This window comes from Anabrus simplex, chromosome 8, assembly GCF_040414725.1.
Source record: "Anabrus simplex isolate iqAnaSimp1 chromosome 8, ASM4041472v1, whole genome shotgun sequence".
Classification (NCBI taxonomy): Eukaryota; Metazoa; Arthropoda; class Insecta; order Orthoptera; family Tettigoniidae; genus Anabrus; species Anabrus simplex.
Window position 1 is genome coordinate 131,526,123 of NC_090272.1, and position 19,964 is coordinate 131,546,086.

Consider the following 19,964-nt stretch of genomic DNA (forward strand, 5'->3'; position numbering starts at 1 on the left):
AGAGCCTCGTACAGCATCCAAAACATTTCAAACCTATCAATCAGCACGGCGATGAGACTTTTCAAGACGACAGTAGCGCCAGTGATAACATATGGAATTGAGATCGTGTGGAAAAAGCTGAAGATCGGAGACCTGATGAGAATAGAAAGAATAAAGCAATGTTCATGAAGAGGATTACCAGAGTTGGAAAGACAGCGCCATCCCGGATGGTATACGAAATGATGCGGGAGACGTATTTCATAGAAGACATACGATCACAATTCTACCTACAATCAACAGAAGCAAGCAGGGCACTAGTAAACATCGGGGAAAGGAAGAAAAGTGAAATTGACCTAGACTTCTACACCTCACCAGCGATGACGGACGATAGATGGACTAGAGAGTGCAACACACAGTGCCACGTGATAACACGACTCTCCATACATGGGTTTCACCACAAGATATGCGTAAACCAGAAGTTCCATGAGCAGACGAAGATTGTAAGTGCACTTTGTGTGGGCAGAAGTGTAGTAGATACCACATCATAACTTGCACGAAAAGAACCAGGACAATTACAGACTATAGCAAAGACTGAAATGTGTAATTTATTTAATGCTCGAACTTGAATGTACATTTCTCTATTAAATTAAATATTTTTTTTTTTATTATTATGGAGGTCCGAACAAATCAGCTCTCAGGATATGTACAGATCTGCATATCGTGGTGGTAACTATTCTGTGTACAAGGCAGGTATTGTGCCATGAGCAACAACCATTAGGCGAATAATCTCTACTTCATTCAGCTGGTATTTATTTTTGTAGAATGGTATGGTGGGTGTGTAAACTTTCAGCTTTTCAAGGTGGATTTCAGCAGGCTGGTCGACATGATGGTTGGATCGATAATTAAGCCTTTCTTGTCGTTATCTTTAAAGGCAGTTATGTCGGTTCTTTTTGTAGTGCCTGTCATAGACAAACCGTGGACTTATTCATGTACACAGAAGTTTTTACTGTGAAGTTCTTCTACAGTTGGTGATCTGATCTTGTGGTGATGCGAGTTTCTCAGTACTTCTCTGTAGGGGCAAGACCACAGAGCATGAGAGCCAGCGTTTCTTTCTGATGCATTTGCGACAGAAGTTTCTGTCCTGAGTTCTGCCCAGAATAGTTCGTACTGATATCATCTTGATTGCCTCTTGCCATTTGCTACAAGTAAGTCTTTGGTGGTCGTCGCCAAAGACCTATCTGTGTCGGTACGACGTAAAACAAATAGGGAAAAAAAAAGTATGGTGGTGCCTAATCCAATTGTTAGCAGTTGACTTGATGCATTTATTTATTTATTTATTTATTTATTTATTTATTTATTTATTTATTTATTTATTTATTTATTTATTTATTTATTTATCTATTTATTTGTTTCTTTCTTTCTTTCTTTCTTTCTTTCTTTCTTTCTTTCTTTCTTTCTTTCTTTCTTTCTTTCTATTCTTAAGGCTGTAAAGGTTTGTTTTAAACTAATCTCAAACTCAAATAAAATATATAATTAAATACTGGGAATGCAGAATTTGTAGGTATGCTCCTCTTATTTACTTTCACTCTCTGTATAGCACATCTCAAAGTAAACACCTTAAGGAAGACCTAGTTTCATTGAAAATGATTTGAAGTGGCTTTCTCTCTGTTTTGTTCTGTCTGCTCAGCACAGTCTGTTACGATCTCCTGAATGTGCGGCTAGATTGAGTGTAGCGGTCTGTTCAGTGGTCTCTCTTCTTGACAGACCTATTCCAAAGACTATGAACTGCTACTTTATAGATGCAGTATTATCCACGAGGTGCTAAAATCTTCAATGCATCTGTTACCATGTACTATTACAACCTTAGCTGAAAAGGCATGGCTGCAGCTGCAGGCAGCAAAGAATCCCTTTCCCTCTTGTTGGATAAAAGTAGCTGATGTTCCACCTGGCCATGGTGAATAGTTGGTATGAAAGGCTTGGAACAGGCTGAGGTCAGGAGCAGACATGTCTGACGTGAACTTAGCAAGTGGGGCTACGTTAAGGATAACATCAAATGCAATTGTGGGGAAGACCCGACTGTTATGTGCATGCTTCAGTGTTGATTGTGTCCTGTTTCTTGCACAGAAGACTACCTATATTAGGCCTCGGATAATGCACTGGATGTGACCCGGTTCTGGCCAAAAATTATTTAATGTTTTTCAGAATTATTATAACTGTGTTTGGACTCATGTTTCTGGCAGGAAAATAAGTAAATAAATAAATAAATAAATGAAAGAACATCCACTTTTCATGGAATGAACCTGTTTCAGAACAGTTTCAATATACGAACACAACAGGAGATTGTGATGTCGGGACATATTTGATGTAAAAGCGCAAAGGGTTAAGAAAGTACATTAAGGGAATGAGGATTAAAATAAAAAGCTATCCCCATTAGATGAAACGTATCATATTTTGTTTGATGTCCATAGTTTGGTGGTCTCATCTTTTAAGTTGTAGGACCCCCTAGGAAATTTCTTTTGATAGATAACTGACTGGCTCTTGTATTACATTTCTGGTTTCATGAATTATTTTGAACTGTAAACGCATTCTAAGATTCTCATTAAAGGCTTTGAATCTGCTGAATATTAAGTCATCTCCTGCCTAGTTTACTTTCCTAGGAAGTATTGTATGAGTACAGGTAGAGTTTAAATGATGGTAACTTGTAGATTTTGCAACTTGTTAATTAAAAGTATTAGTTTTCTATTTCTCACCAGTATATTGCAAATTTTTTGGAAAAGGATGTCTGGCTCCAAGGCTAAATGGTTAACGTGTTGGCCTTTGGTAACAGGGGTTCCGGGTTCGATTCCGGCAGGGTCGGGAATTTTAACCATCATTGGTTAATTACCCTGGCACGGAGGCTGGGTGTATGTCATCTTAATAATAATTTCATCCTCATCATTACGCGCAGGTCACCTACGGGCATTAAATCCAAGGACCTGCACCGGGCAAGGTGTCCTCGGACACTCCCGGCACTAAAAGCCATATGCCATTTCATTTGAAAAAGGATCACTTTGACAAAATATATTACCACCTTCGTGAGGTTTTCAAAATTCATTAAAAATTAAAATAGCTACTTGTAAATTTCTTACAATTTCTTTGTTAACGACTGGTGATTCAAAGATTAAGCAGGACTACCTACTGGTTCATCTACCAATAGCAGATGGCTCATATACAGCTGTCTGGGGTTGGTTGAACTCCAGAGCAATAGCAGATAGATTTTACCAATAACATGCTTGCCTTGTAAATGACACTCCACGTGGACTCCAGAGTGGGCCTCAGAAGTGTGCCAGTCGTTAATGAGGAAATTCCAAAAACTCTAACCATAACCTAGAATTGCATTCTTACTTTATGCTCTGAACCTCTGCCACTTATTGAGGAGGGATATTCAGATTATACTAGATATCGATAGAAAAGACAAACATTTTATTGAATACTGATCTTGTCATACTTTGAGGGACTATGTAAATTTTACATGACTATATTCACTGCAAATCTGAACACGAATGATATACATAGGTGTACATGTGTGTGCATGCACTATAGTGCTCAATGTGGATTTTTTTTTATTATTTCCTTAGTAAAGAAGAATCAAATATCAAATATACACATGACTTCAGTGTTTTCAGATAAGTGCATTTTCCATTAATATTTATTTCTCTGTATTTTTGTGATAGCTTGGGTATTCATTTTGTATTAGCAGTTAGTGAATAGAAGATATGTGTGATTTATGATATTTTCTATTTTGCTATAATCATCTCCATCAAATGGAAATGGATTCTGCATATTTCATTTTATCTCTGTCTCTCTCTGTTGAGCTTTTAATTTTTCAGTCTGTTCCTATTGTGAGTAGTTTATTGTACGTGCATTTGTATGTCTTTGTACTGTATAATTTATTTTGCTTGTACAAATGTTCGGTAGCATAGATATTGTTTGCACAATTTTTTGTTGCTTTTGTTTGTCCGTTGTGTTATGTGTTTGTGGTTCTGTTCTTTTCTTTCAAGATGCATAACGAGAGAGACTTTGATGAAATGGCTGCATGGCTAAATGGCAGGGTAAGTCTAGCCTTAAATTGTGATGATATTAATCAATACTACTGTAGTCTTAGTTTGTAGACTGATTAAGAATCTTGTTTATATGTGCACTGAGAAAAAAAGTTAGAGAATACTAGTCTAAACATTTTTCTCAGTGTATCTATGTAAAAATCTGATTGAGACAATTTGTGAGGAGGGTTGAGGATTTTATGTCTTAAAAATACTGATTATATTGTTGCAGCTTTAAAAATACTGATTATATTGTTGCAGCTTAACCTCAGCCTGCATTCTGTAATTAACATAACCTGTCAGAAGAATCCCGCCCCATTCAACTTGCTAATTTTAACAGTTCGTCACTGAAGTGGCTGTAGTTCAAATCCCTGCCAATGCACATGGGAGTTTTGAAATGAAGAGTTACCTCCTTTGGTTCAGATTCCACATGAAACTTAGAGATCTCATGGCTCTGATCATTTTATTGACAATCGCGTAGGAAAAAGAAGTAATTTTAATGAAATTAGGACACACTTTGTGTGTTAATGCCTTCTTATCTTGTGTTCAGGAAGGTGGTTTTTATAACACAGTTTGAGTGCATTCTCATAAATAACACTGTCTTGTTACCCATTGTCCAGTAACGTACATTAATACTGGTTTTTTTTTTTAGTTCTGTAAGTGTGTCTGGAGAGCTATACAGAAAGGTGATAGCATGGTCAGGGTACTCATTTACCGAAAGATATATTTCTTCATGTCTGGCTGATTTGATCTAATGCAGTAGCGATTAAGCGATAAGTCCTGCATCTTTACCACAAAAGTTTAGTTTAACATGTGTGGTATTGATAGTGTGTTCAATGGGTTAGCTTTGAAATAGCATAGTTTCTGTATGAATACAAAAGTTATTGTGTGTTTAATGAGTGATGTATACAGTAGAACAGCGTGTATTCATTCTGTTGTGCTATGCAAATAATTCTTCTGCTAAAAAGTGCCGCTTTCGGTTCATTCGCAAATTTCCTGGCATCCTCCCTCCCTGTAGGAATATGGTACATAATTTAGTGAAGAAGTTCTGCCCCACAGAGTCCATTCTTAACAAGAAAACACAAAGGAGGTGAACTGTCTTATTAAAGGAAAAGCTTAGTAAATAAGAGGAAAAGAACTCCAAAATAGCTGTCATGTCTCGTTGTACAAGCTAACGTGTAATTTTCTGTCCACAAAGCAACAAAACTGTTAAAAAACAAATTGTACAAACCCACCACAGCCCAACATTTAAGAGGACCTGACAGTTTCGCTAGGGTTCTGTATTGTAACTGGTCGCTTCAGTCCGTTCACAATGGGTATGTTCACCAAGAAATTTATTTTTTAATGATGAGGCGTGGGTGCACTTAAATGGCTACCGGTACATAAATAGTCAAAACAATCGCTGCTGGAGTGCTTCATGTCCGTCCACTTCATGATGTAAAGATAAGAGTTTGGTGCACAGTAAGTGCTTGCCGAATTATCGGACCTATAATTTTCCATGAAACAAATCCTGACCCATATATAGACCTCATTCTCAGGCTATTCTTTCAAGAGCTTGACAGAAGAAAGGAGGAGTAATGGTTACTTCATGAAAGATATTGCAACGGCACACAATGCTGATCAGTCTGTGGTGATAATACGGGAAGTTTTCAAAGATCATGTGGTTAATTATCTCGGTAGATCTTGCAATTTAAATCCCTGTGATTATTACCTGTGGGGGATCCTGAAGGGAAAAGTGTATGTGAACAACCCTCACACAAGGGAACATTGCACAAGTTCTTTCGAATATCACACGGGTTCAGATTCGCCACGTGTCAGCAAACCTGTTTGAGGTGTCAGGCATGTTTGACAGCTGAGGGATAACATTTTGAACTTCAAATGTAATGCCAGATAGCTTTTAGACTTCTAGTTTCACTAGAAATAGCTTTCTATAAATGTGAATTGCTGCAATGTAGCAGGGAGGAAAGGCTCAATTTATACTGGCTAGCAGCCGAGTGTCATTGCAGCAGCCATACCATGCTCTGAGTGGTGCTATGACCAAAGCTAAAAGAAAGACCCTGTACATTAATCCTTATGAGCTCTTCTAACTTAAGTTAGGCTACTTGTACAGGAACTTACTTTTCCCAACCTTTACCATATATATAGAACTTTATCTCTTACTTGTTTCATATCTTTTAGAAATACATACATTTTTTTAATATGTGAAGCCCTAGCATACTGTATATGGAGCAGGTTTGAATTAAACATATGTCTGTCAGCTAAGAATGTAAGGGTTATTCAAGTCATATGGAGCTAAACAGTTCTGCGAGTTTATTAAAGGCATTATTCAGCACTCTACATTAAATAATCTCTTCCTTTCTTACTTTAAAGTTTCCTGTTGATTAAAAAATACACAATAATTTAAGTTTTTATTTTCATGTTATTTAATTATTGTATGGTTGGCATCACATCACATGTACTAACAATTAAACTAAACTGTTTAGTCCATATACACTTACCAAAAAGAAGCTAAGTATATACCAGACTCTGTTGTGTTGAGGTGGAACGGATATCATATTATTTAATATGAAACTTAGAATAGTAAATACAACAAAATCTTACACTTCACAGTAACTTTGGGCACAGTAAAAAAAGAAAATTATTCAGTATGTAACTAAGTCAAATGCCTTTGCTGGCAGGACATAGTGTTTACAGTGCACTATGTCTTCTGGTATGGACTAGAGCAATATTGTTACTTTCATTGATCTGTCTCAACTTTATCCTTGGCTTTGACAAGATGAAAGTGACTGAGGTATGAGTGATGCTAGTAATGCCATTCCTTATGCAGCCAGTCCCTGCTATGAATGGTGTGAAAATGTTGCTCATAGGGTCAGTTGGTGCATGCATTTCAGTGGGCTTGGCAGACTGATATGTAATAGCAACTTCTGGCTCGGTGAGGAAAGCAACGGGAAACTACCTCACTCCTCATTTCCCTAGTACACCTCTTCAGTGATGCCTAGGCCATTTATGACAGCTGATGGCAGAGCTGTTGAGAATCCAACCAGCCTTCGGGCTGAGGACTAAACATACATACATATATACAACTAAGTCAAACAAATTAAGGTACCTCCTCAGTTAGAACATAACAAATTAGACCATTTTCGATGCAGTTACATGTGTCAGTAACATATTGGTCCTTCATGAACCCTGTGGCAAATGGTACCAGTCCTTAATGGCAGCATCTTTTATGGCCTGAATCGTTAGTGGTGGATGTTTGGAAATTGCTCTTTTAAGAAAGGTCCGCACATGTTCTATAGAGTACATGTCAGAAAGACTCTGGCCAGTCTATACTGTGGATCCCATGTCCCTCCAGGTATCCAGTAGCAGCTTCTGCATGATGTGAACGAACATCATCATCCGGTAGAGTAAACCCATCTCCTACAGAAGTCATGTGCATATATGTACAGTAATGTTTACGTTGCATAAACTTGGCAATGATTGAGAGTTGGTGATATTATGAACAAGTAATAACAAATAATGATTATAGTAATCCTCAACTGATGCCTTATTAACTTATAGAAATGTTTCTGTACTTGTCTAAGCTGCTAATCAATCATCCATTACCTTCAGCAACTGTCTGGTCTGTGGTCAGTGTCCTTGCCCAGTCCTGGTAGCTATGTAAGGGAGTGAGTGGAAAATTCTGTAGGTGTTGAACTCTGTTCCGTGAAGAGGGGAAGGGAAGTAGGGGCGTGAGGAGTGTGTTGTGGACCATGATTCTGTTCATTAGAGAGGGGATGGAAATGTTATTTCTTCATGTTATAATGTTTTGTTTTTCTAATTTTTTTTATTAGGAAGTAAATGCAATTTCATGATTTTGATGAACTAAAAGTATGGAATTGAATTAAAGAGTATCTTGAAATACATTATTTGTAAGAGAATTTACTGCAGATAAGAATATCCTAAACCACTTTCCAGACATTTAAGTCAGAGTAGGATATTCTTATCTGTAATAAATTCTCCGAGCCCCTGTGGGTGGGGGAAGCAGACGAAGAATACACCCACGTTGTCCCCTGCCTGTCGTAAGGAGCGACCAAGGGATGATTGAATTGGAACCATGAAACTACTTGTGATTAGTACCATCACGCAGGGAAAGCCATGGGTCCCCTTTACTTGTGAGTAGTACCACTATGTTAGGTACATAATATGTTTGTGATTAGTAGCAGCAGAGAGTGGTTCACTGTGGGTTTCCAGTACCTGTGATTAGTACCACTATATGCGGAACATCACGTACTTGCATTGGCTATGATTTGTACCATTAAGTGAGAAACACCACAGGTCTAGGCGTTTCCTGTGATTAGTACCACTATATGAGCAACACTGTTGGTCTGCGTTGCCCGTGATTTGTACCCACTATGTGAGGAACACCACGGGATAGTAAAAGTCCCTGTGATTAGTACTCCTATGTGAGGTGCACCATGTGATTGCATTCCCTACGAGTGGCACCATTATGTGAGAAACATCATAGGTCTGCATTACCTATACGATGTAAAATACTTGCGAGTAGTACCATAGTGTTTGGAACACCGTGAGTTTATGCTACGTTTGATTAGTACCGCAACTTCAGAAATACCATGGTTCTACTTTACTAACAGTAAGTGCCATTATGAGGGACCATTGACCTGGATATTGAACCCCTTTTGCCGGGCTGAATGGCTCAGACGGATGAGGCGCTGGCCTTCTGACCCCAACTTGGCAGGTTCGATCCTGGCTGTCTGGTGGTATTTGAAGGTGCTCAAATATGTCAGCCTCGTGTCGGTAGATTTACTGGCACGTAAAAGAACACTTGCGGGACTAAATTCTCGCACCTCGGCGTCTCTGAAAACCGTACAAGTAGTTAGTGGGATGTAAAGCAATTATTATTATTATTATTATTATTATTATTATTATTATTATTATTATTCAAACGAATAAGGGTAGAAAATCTCCAGGAAAAGGAAATTAGACAGAAGTACATGGATATGATTAGTGAGAAGTTTCAAACAGTAGACAGTAAGCAGGTTCAGGATAAAAAGTGAATGGGTGGCATACAGGGATGCTGTAGTAGAAACAGCAAGGGAATGCCTAGGAACAACTGTGTGTAAAGATGGGAAAAGGCGAACATCTTGGTGGATTGATGAAGTGATAGCAGCTTGTAAACTTAAAAAGGCTTATCAGAAATGGCTCCAAACAAGGACCGAGGCAGACAGGGATTTGTATGTAGATTAAAGAAACGGAGCGAAACAAATACTTGTTGAATCCAAAAAGAAGTCGTGGGAAGATTTTGGTAATAAGCTGGAAAGGCTAGGTCAAGCAGCAGGGAAACCTTTCTGGTCGGTAATAAAGAATCTTGGGAAGGGAGGGAAAAAGGAAATGAACCGTGTTTTGAGCAATTCAGGTGAACTCATAATAGATTCCAGGGAATCACTGGAGAGGTGGAGGGAATATTTTGAATATCTTCTCAATGTAAAAGGAAATCATCCTGGTGGTGTTGCGAACAGCCAAGCTCATGGGGAGGAGGAAAATGATGTTGGTGAAATTACGCTTGAGGAAGTGGAAAGGATGGTAAATAAACTCCATTGTCATAAGCGAGCAGGAATAGATGAAATTAGACCTGAAAAAGTGAAGTATAGTGGGAAGGCAGGGATGAAATGGCTTCATAAAGTAGTAAAATTAGCATGGACTGTTGGTAAGGTACCTTCAGATTGGACAAAAGCAGTAATTGCACCTATCTATAAGCAAGGGAACAGGAAGGATTGCAACAACTATCGAGGTATCTCATTGATTAGTATACCAGGCAAAATATTCACTGGCATCTTGGAAGGGAGAGTGCGATCAGTCGTTGAGAGGAAGTTGGATGAAACCCAGTGTGGTTTCAGACCACAGAGGCTGTCAGGATCAAATTTTCAGTATGCAGCATGTAATTGAAAAATGCTCGAGAGGAATAGGCAGTTGTGTTTGTTTCGTGGATCTAGAGAAAGCATATGACAGGGTACCGAGGGAAAAGATGTTCATTATACTGGGGGACTATGGAATTAAAGGTAGAGTATAAAAATCAATCAAAGGCATTTATGTTGACAATTGGGCTTCAGTGGGAATTGATGGTAGAATGAGTTCTTGGTTCAGGGTACTTACAGGGGTTAGACAAGGCTGTACTCTTTCACCTTTGCTGTTCGTAGTTTACATGGATCATATGCTGAAAGGTATAAAATGGCAGGGAGGGATTCAGTTAGGTGGAAATGTAGTAAACAGTCTGGCCTATGCTGACGACTTGGTCTTAATGGCAGATTGTGCCGAAAACCTGCAGCCTAATATTTTGGAACTTGAAAATAGGTGCAATGAGTATGGTATGAAAATTAGCCTCTCGAAGACTAATGTCGGTAGGTAAGAAATTCAACAGAATTGAATGTCAGATTGGTGATACAAAGCTAGAAAAGGTCGATAATTTCAAAGTATTTAGGTTGTGTGTTCTCCCAGGATGGTAATATAGTAAGTGAGGTTGAATCAAGGTGTAGTAAAGCTAATGCAGTGAGCTCGCAGTTGCGATCAACAGTATTCTGTAAGAAGGAAGTCAGCTCCCAGACGAAACTATCTTTACATCGGTCTGTTTTCAGACCAACTTTGCTTTACAGGAGCGAACGCTGGGTGGACTCAGGATATCTTATTCATAAGTTAGAAGTAACAGACATGAAAGTAGCAAGAATGATTGCTGGTACAAGCAGGTGGGAACAATGACAGGAGGGTACTTGGAATGAGGAGATAAAGGCTAATTTAGGAATGAACTTGATGGATGAAGCTGTACGCATAAACCAGCTTCAGTGGTGGGGTCATGTGAGGCAAATGGAGGAGGATAGGTTACCTATGATAATAATGGACTCTGTTGTGGAGGGTAAGAGAAGTTGAGGTAGACCGAGACGACGATGGTTAGACTCGGTTTCTAATGATTTAAAGATAAGAGGTATAGAACTAAATGAAGCCACAACACTAGTTGCAAATCGAGGAATGTGGCGACGTTTAGTAAATTCACAAAGGCTTGCAGACTGAATGCTGAAAGGCATAACAGTCTATAATGATAATGTATGTATGAATTATTATTATTGAACCCCTTTAGACAACAAGCATCATTGATTCAAGATTGTGCTTTGGAGGCAGTCCCTTGGTCAGTCATATAGTTTCTGGGAAGGTGAGGCATTGCGGGTTGGATCCCCTGATTATTTTAAATTCATATTCATCCATTCATTCATCATTATCATGTTTTTTGAATTCTGGTCAGTGGGTGAATTTTGTTCTTTTAAATTGTCACTGTATTTCGTCTCATTTTGTGCCATTAGGGGCCGATGACCTAGATGTTAGGCCCCTTTAAACAAGCATCATCATCATCATCATCATCATCATCATCATCATCATCATCAATTTCTCGGAATCTACACAGCGTCTTTTGCCACTTAAGACTGTTTTTAAGGCTATTATTTATCACTAATAATGTCTTGCTAGATTCTCACTAATTCAGTTCCATCCTTTTATTTCATCAAAATCAAGAACTTGCATTTACTCCCTAATACACAAAAATGTTATTACATGAAGAAGAAATATTTCTCTCACCCCTCTAATGAACAGAGTCATGGTCCACAATACTCTCCTACTTTCCCTCCCCTCTCCATGGAACAGATTTCATTGCCTACAGAATTTTCCACTCTCTTTCTCTACTTGGCTACCAGGACTGAGCAAGGGCACTGACTGCAGGCTGGACACAGTTGCTGAAGGTAACAGATGATTGATTAGTAGCTTAGATAAGTACAAAAACATTTCTATAAGTTAATAAGGTGTCGGTTGATTACTACAATCATTATTTGTTATTACTTGTTCATAATATCACCAATTCTCAATCATTGACATGTTTACATAACATAAACAATATTGTACACATATGCCACTCACTCACTCCGTAGGCATCTGAGGGACGTGAAGTTCCCGTGCCGATCTCGCAATCCTCTTCCATCCTTTTCGATCTTAAGCCCGCTCTTCCCAGTTATCATTTTGGAGGGTCTGGCATGCTTTGTTGATCTCCTTTTTCCAGGTGTTTCGGGGTCTTTCCTAAGGTCTTTTCCCATCCAGAGATCCCATGTACAGATCTACTAGTGCTCTGTTATCCTGTTTCCTCAGTACATGTCCAGCCCAGAGCAGTTTATTGGAATCTATCACACCCATTATAGTGTGTTGTTGAGAGAGGATGTAAATCTCATAATTAGATCTTTTCTGCCAGTTTTGGGAGATAGGATCAAACCACGGGCGAAATATTTTTCTATAAACTTTATTCTTTAAAGACTTGCAACTGCTGCTGCTCTTACTTGGTTATACTCCATGTGTGGGCACCATACAGAAGTACTAGTCAAATGATTGTATTGTAGATAATCATTTTCGCATTCCTTGTTAAAAAATTAGAGCCTAATATAGCGCTCATAGAGAGTAAAATGCCTTATTTGCTTTCTTAATTCTAGCTTGGTGTTCCTGTTGCCTTCGGTTTTGCTCATCGATTAATACACCAAGGAATTTAAACTCCTCTACTCTTTTAAATATATATTTCCCAATCTCCAAAGGCTGTCTGTCAACCTCATGATTTGGTCTCTGTACAACCATGTAATGTATCTTTTTATCATTTACCCATAAGCCAATTTGTGCTGCCATTTCCTCTAGTTTCATAAATAACTGCCTAATTTCTAATTCATTGCGGCCAATAAGAACAATATCATCCGCATATGCAAGGACTTTATGTTCTCTCCCCATTATGATGCCAGCAGGTACAATATTTCCCAAACAATAAGTCCAGTGTTCAATTCTTCCTCCGTTATTTCCCCACTGCTGTTCCAATTCTGGCCATAATCTTTAGTTGCATGATTTAAAGTGATTGAGTAGAATCTGAGGATGTTCTTTTAGAATGAAACATGTCATTCTTTGTTTAATAGTGGCCTTTCCTATCCCATCGTCGCCATAAGACCTATCTGTGTCGGCGCGACGTAAAGCCCCTAGCAAAAAAAAAAAAAAAAAAAAAAAAAAAAAAATGTTTAATAGTGTGTACTTTTTTACAGGTATGTTATGTGTTATAATTAGTGTTTCAAACAAACTGAAAAGCATTAAGTAAGTCGACACTGGAAAATATGGCTTTCTTAAACTTACTATGGGTCAGAAAATGTTGTGTTCATACGCTGTGGCCATCATGTTTCCTTGATTGTGAACCAGTGGTGAGCGTTGGCCAAACATGATACCTATTCAGAAAAGTGCTGAACTTCCAAGCTGTTGGTGACGTTCTACTGAGAATGATTCATTGTAACATTCCCTTCTTGTCCTCCATATGCGCAGAGTTGTCATCAGACCATAAACAGCGTTCTTGACCTTTGGTCTCTTGTCCAAGCCTGATGTGCTGTAGCCCATCGAATGCGAGTCATGCTGTGACGTCAAAGTAGAGGAGTCTTGGGGGGTCTTCTTGAATACAGAATTGAGGATTCTGATGCGCACATTTTGGGTATTTACATTAACTCCTGGGAGGTCTCGAAGCTCATGGCACAGAGTAATGCATCTAGGGTTTCTACGTACAGATATGCATATGTACTTGTCTTCAGCTGCTGCTGTTTTGTGTGAACGGCCTGCGCAATGTCTGCTACTGAATGACGTCTTGAAATTTTTTCCATAACCTGGAGTCAACACTTTGATTCACGTGAACAGTGTCGGCAACATCTACTTGTCTTGTGTTCTTTTACATCAAAGTTATGATTTTGATGCGATCTGCTGTAGATGGCATGTGATGAGGCATTGCAGTGACTGTGCATTGAAGTGGGGCATACAGACATGCTTGTTTGGATGTCACCTCAGCTCAGATGTACTTGATTTGTTTACCAGTCGTGGGTCGAATGCTCCTAACCGTGAAGAACACAGGGTTGCCATGATTTATACAGTGTTGTTGTTGTTGTTGTTAGTCGTTTAGTCGCTTTCGACTCTCCGTGACCCCATAGACCAAAGTGCGCCATTTCTTCCAGTCGTATACTATTTTCCGAAGTCTTTCTAAATTGAGAGCCGTGGCTTCCTTGATGTCATCAATCCACCTCACCCGTTGTCGCCCTCTTCTCCTGTTACCATCAGTCTTCCCCAGCATTAAGGTCTTTTCCAGTGAATCATGTTTTCTCATAATATGACCGAAGTACTTTAGTTTTTGCCCGAGTATTTGACCTTCCAGTGAACAGCCTGGGTTGATTTCCTGTAATATGGACTTATTAGATCTCTTCGCAATCCACGGAACTCTAAGGAGTTTTCTCCAACACCATAGTTCAAATGCGTCTATTCTTTGGCGCTCAGCCTTTCTTACTGTCCAGGTTTCGCTTCCGTACATTGCTACTGGGAAGGCCATAGCCTTCACTATACGAATCTTCGTTCTTAAAGTTACGTCTCTACTCTTGAAAACGTTATCAAGGTTGGCCATTGCCTTCCTCCCAAGGAGCAAGCGTCTCTTAATTTCATGGCTGCAATCGCCATCAGCAGTTATTTTGGAGCCCAAGTAGATGAAACTAGGAACAACCTCCATTGTTTCACCATTTATATGCCAGGAGGTGATAGGTTTAGTTGCCATGATCTTTGTTTTCTTGACATTCAACCTTAGTCCAGCTTTTGCACTTTCTTCTTTCACCTTCATTAGTAGATACTTAAGTTGTTCTTCACTTTCTGCCAACAGGGTGGTGTCATCAGCATATCTAAGGTTATTTATATGTATCCCACCAATTTTAGCTCCAGTTTCTGTTTCATCTAATTTTGCATTCCTCATCACGTACTCTGCATATAAGTTGAATAAGTAAGGCGACAATATGCAGCCTTGACGTACACCTTTCTCAATCTTGACCCATTCAGTTGTTCCATATAGGGTTCTCACCGTAGCTTCCTGATCAGAGTAGAGATTTCTCATAAGGCAAATAAGATGATCTGGTACTCCCATAGTCTTGAGTACTTGCCACAATTTATTGTGGTCGACACAGTCAAAGGCTTGAGCATAGTCAATAAAGCATAAGTATAGGTCTTTCTGGATTTCTCTTGCTTTCTCCATAATCCAGCGAATATTAGCAATTTGATCTCTAGTTCCTCTGCCTTTGCGGAAACCGGCTTGTTCTTCAGGTAGTCCTCGATCTACATACTGCCGAAGCCTATTTTGCAGGATCTTGAGCATAACCTTACTAGCATGTGATATAAGTGCGATTGTTCAGTAGTTTGAACATTCTTTAGCGCTGCCCTTCTTTGGAACTGGGATGAACACTGAGTTTTTCCAATCTTTTGGCCACTGCTGGGTTTTCCATATTTGCTGACATATTGAATATAGCACTTTCACAGCATCCTCTCCTAGGATTTTTAACAGTTCTGCTGGGATTCCATCGTAACCACTTGCCTTATTGTTTGCAATACTTTCTAGGGCCCACTTGACCTCACTTTCTAAGATATCTGGTTCTGGCTCTGACAACATAGTAACTTCATCATCAGGAGTATTCCCATCTTTCCTATACAAATTGCCTACATATTCCCTCCACCTTTCTTTAATCTCCTCTGCTTCAGTAATATCTTTTCCATTTTTATCTTTTATCATTCCAATCTTTGCCTGGAATTTCCCTCTGATGTCTCCAATTCTTATGTAAAGATCTCTTGTTTTACCCAGTCTGTTATTTTCCTCAACTTCCTTGCACTGTTCATTCAAAAAGGTATTCTTATCTCTTCTAGCTAGTTTCTGAAACTCTGCATTTAATTTAGACATTTTCGATCTTTCCCCTTTGATTTTTGCATTCCTTCTTTCTTCTGCTAATTGTAGTGCTTCACCCGATAACCATTTGGCCTTCTTATTCTTTTTCTTGGGAATATGCTTTTCCGCTGTCTCCTTAACAACACAACGTACTTCTGACCATAGCCCTTCTGGAACTCTATCTCTTAAATCTAATCCATTAAATCTGTTTCTAACCTCTACTGTATATTCAAGAGGTATGCTATTTAGGTCATATCTGCTTGATGGTTTGGCTCTGTCAATCCTCTTTAATTTGAGCCGGAATTTGGAAATTAAGAGCTCGTGATCTGATCCACAATCAGCCCCAAGCCTTGTTTTGGATGACTGTACAGCACTCCTCCACCTTTGACTACAGAGTATGTAGTCGATCTGATTCCGACATTTACCATCTGGCGAGGTCCAGGTATATAGGCGTCGTTTGGGCAATTGAAACAGTGTGTTGGTAATGACCAGTGAGTTGTCTTGACAGAATTCTAGGAGTCTCTGTCCAGCTCCATTTGTTGTGCCAAGGCCAAATTTTCCCGTTACTCCATCTACAGTTTGATTTCCTACTTTGGCATTCCAGTCGCCAATAATGAAGACGACATCCTTCTTTGGTGTTAACTGTAGCAATTCTCGTAAGTCTTCATAAAACTGGTCAGTATTTTCCTCTTCAGCTTCTGTGGTTGGTGCGTAAATTTGTATGACTGTGATGTTAAAAGGTTGGCCTTGAAAACGTACAGACATCATTCTATCAGTTTTAAAATTGCACCCATTATAGTGTTACGCACCCTATTGCTAACTATGAGGGCAACTCCATTTTTCCTTTGGTTTTCATGTCCAGAATAGTAGACCATGTACTCATCTGTAGCAAATTCACCAATACCAATCCATCTCACTTCGCTTATTCCCAGTATATCGATGCCCAGTCTCTTCATTTTTCGTTTGACTATATCCAGCTTTCCTTGATACATGGATCTTGCATTCCAAGTTCCTATACAGTACTGTTCCTTGCAGCATCGCACATTTCTTGAGGCTTCTCTCAACGTAGTTTCCCCCGGAGATCCGACTGGGGAACTTGAAACTCCGGAATATTTTGAATTGAGCAAAGCCATGGGGTTTTCTTGGGAAAATTACAGTGGTGGTTTCCCGTTGCCTTCCACTGTCCTCCACTCCTGTTGGCTCACTGACCCAGTTTCCCGCTGGGGTTGTAAACCCAACCTTCCACTGGGTTGCTCAGCTTAACAGGGGCACCACGCGTAGGTAGGATTTGGAGAATTGAGGTGTGAGAGGCTAAGTGAACTCTCTTGGCGAGTTCATATATTCGCATCACACCCCCCGTTTTTAGCCAGAGTCTCAAGATGTTCGTAGAGACTCCCCCAGGCCGTTTCCTGGGCCCTTATACAGTGTACTTACTATCTAACCAGAAATTTATGTATATAAAATAAGAGTTTTGTCTGTACATTGCTCAGAATTTGAGAAGAATAGTATTTCTGTATCGATCATCTCCACAGTAACAAGAAAATGCAGTTTTTACTTTTCCGTAATTTCTGTCTGTCTGTATATATGTATGTACACGCATCACGAGAAAACGGCTGAAGAGAATTTAATAAAAATTGGTATGTAGAGTCGGGGGGTGAGCCGCTACAATCTAGGCTATACACTATTTTATTCACGCTGAGTAAAGTGGTAGTTTAGGGGAAGGCCTAAAATTCAATTTTCAAATATTTCTGTTATTAGTGGTCATATCGATAAATACTGCATAACTAAAGTTATATAGAATTAAATTTCTGACCATTTACATCTTATGCATTTTTACCGTACCGGCTATGATAACACAGATATTAATGAATTTGGATTTTGTTGCTAAGTCCATATCAACGCCGAGCCCTGACAAAATGGGTAAACAGAATTTAATGAAAATCGGTATATAGTCGGGGAATAAGAAACTACAGTTTAAGCTATAAACAATGTTATTCACCCTGAGTGAAATGATAGTTTAGGGGAGGGCACCTAAAATTTAATTTTTAAATACCTATGTTCTTGGTCCTATGGAAAAGTACTACATAACAAAAGTTATAGAGAATATAATTTCCAATCATTTATGTTTTATTCAGTTTTACCGTACCGACTATAAGAGTGGTATTTCAGAATCGGAAGACAATTAATAATGTAAAGGCCTACAATATCGAAAGCGCGTAACATAGATCAACAATAACATTACACTGACTGACGGTAGGCAAGCAGGCCTACCATTACAATGAAAATTCCCTAACCCAGTCTTCATATGAGAAGACGTTGGTGACTTGCCCGTCATGGGCAACGTTAAGAGCTATGCAACGTAATACAATCTTGCTCATGTCATTTACACAACCTAACCTAGAATTTTGTATAAAATTTAGAATTCCGTAGCGAAGCACGGGTACATCAGCTAGTAAAATATTAAAATTAGACATTGGTGGGCAAACTGCAATTATGCTGTTTTTGTAATGATTGTATTACTACTCAGGAAAATTACAGCCGGATATATATTTGATTGATTCATCTGTCATCAACTTCTGCAGTTGCCATTCAGCATCACAATGGGAGCTGGGTTCATTTATACAAAGAGTTCGTACATCTTCCACAGTTTCTCTGTATTCTTTTAAGAACAGACTAGATCTTGCAATCTTCTTCAAAACCTGGCAGCCTGTTTGAGACACAGTGCAACTATGGTTCATTCCACGTTAAGAAAATAGTATTGCTCTTATGGACCTACAAGGAGTGAACACACCCCCTCTGAGACACCCATAATTCCTCGTGATTAAGGGATATTATACTGTACTTAGTAATGTATTATGAAAGATAGATTTAAAAGATGAATCATTTTTGCCCGTCAGATATTAAAATAACTATATAACAATTTATTTTTCATAAATACATTCATAGGGAGGAAGTACAATGGCGGGAACAGCCATCGCTTCATTGCCTTGCTTCATTTGCCTTCTAGGCCGCTTTGGTACAAGCATCAGTGAACCGCAGGGAGCTCACTTCTGTAGTGAAGTCACGTACAATGTTTATAATATGTGTGTTTTTTGGCTGTAAATCAGAGCATACATGTCTTGTACTGAGCCTATGTGTGTGATTTCTTTCTTTGACATTAATACTGTGATCTTTTCTAGAGTCATCTACAGTATTTTTAACATTAAACCGTGATTTCTTTTGTAGAGATGTCATTTGCAGTATTTATTTGTTGCGTGTGTTTTTCAGCCTTTATACCAGTGTAGAGGCCTAATTGTGTTCTGTTGAGTGAGTGTTATATGATTAGCCTACGTGTGTGATTTCTTTCTTTTAACATTAATAGTGATCATTAATAGTGATTTATTTGCGTTATGGGTGAGAACATCCATAAAAATAAGCAGGGAGAGATACTTAGGAAGAAACAAAAGCAAACTGTGATTAACGTACTTAATTACCTTTCTCGAAAGAATCGAGATAAAAGTCTCAGCTGGGTGGTTAAAGAAACTGCTGAAGCAACAGGCATTTCTGAGAGGACTGTTTATAAAGTGCGATTAGCAGCCACTACAGGACCTTTGGCTTCTCCGATTAAAACAAGAGAACGTAAAGCACCACGGAAAGACAGCAGGTCAGTCAAGTTCAATGATTTTGTTCGCAGTGGTGTAAGACGTAAGGTGCACGAGTTTTTCCTTAAAAACCAACCTCCAACCATGCAGCAAGTCCTACAGTCTGTGAATAATGATAAAGACCTTCCCGCGTTCAAAAGAACAACTTTGTATTGTTTGTTGAGAGACATGGGTTTCCAGTACGAAAAGAAAGGTAATTCAGCTCGTTTGACAGAAAGAGAGGACATTATACCTCAGCGTCACAAGTATCTGTCAACAGTTAAGAAATATCAAGACGAGGGAAGAAACATCTTTTACACTGATGAGTCATGGGTTAACACAGGGCACACAGTTGGAAAAGAAGGGAAAGATAAGACCATTTCAACTCCACGGGATGCTTTTCTGTTAGGACTCTCTTGCGGTCTTAAATCACCTACAGGTCGTGGTCCACTGCGTTGCCTGGGAAAATGTAATAATAATAATAATAATAATAATAATAATAAT

At 38.9% G+C, this 19,964-nt stretch overlaps 1 protein-coding gene across 3 annotated transcripts in view; it reads left to right on the plus strand.

The window, feature by feature from the left end:
* Positions 1-19,964, plus strand: part of LOC136878892 (target of Myb1 membrane trafficking protein) — a 182,877-nt gene that overhangs the window by 159,396 nt on the left and 3,517 nt on the right. For 2 of the 3 annotated variants that reach the window (XM_067152476.2, XM_068228851.1), the window contains exon 10: positions 4,020-4,070. The exons of the other annotated variant lie outside the window; for it this stretch is intronic. In XM_067152476.2, coding sequence (XP_067008577.2) covers positions 4,020-4,070 — 51 coding nt within the window. The remainder of the gene's footprint in view (positions 1-4,019; positions 4,071-19,964) is intronic. 3 annotated transcript variants of the gene reach the window in all.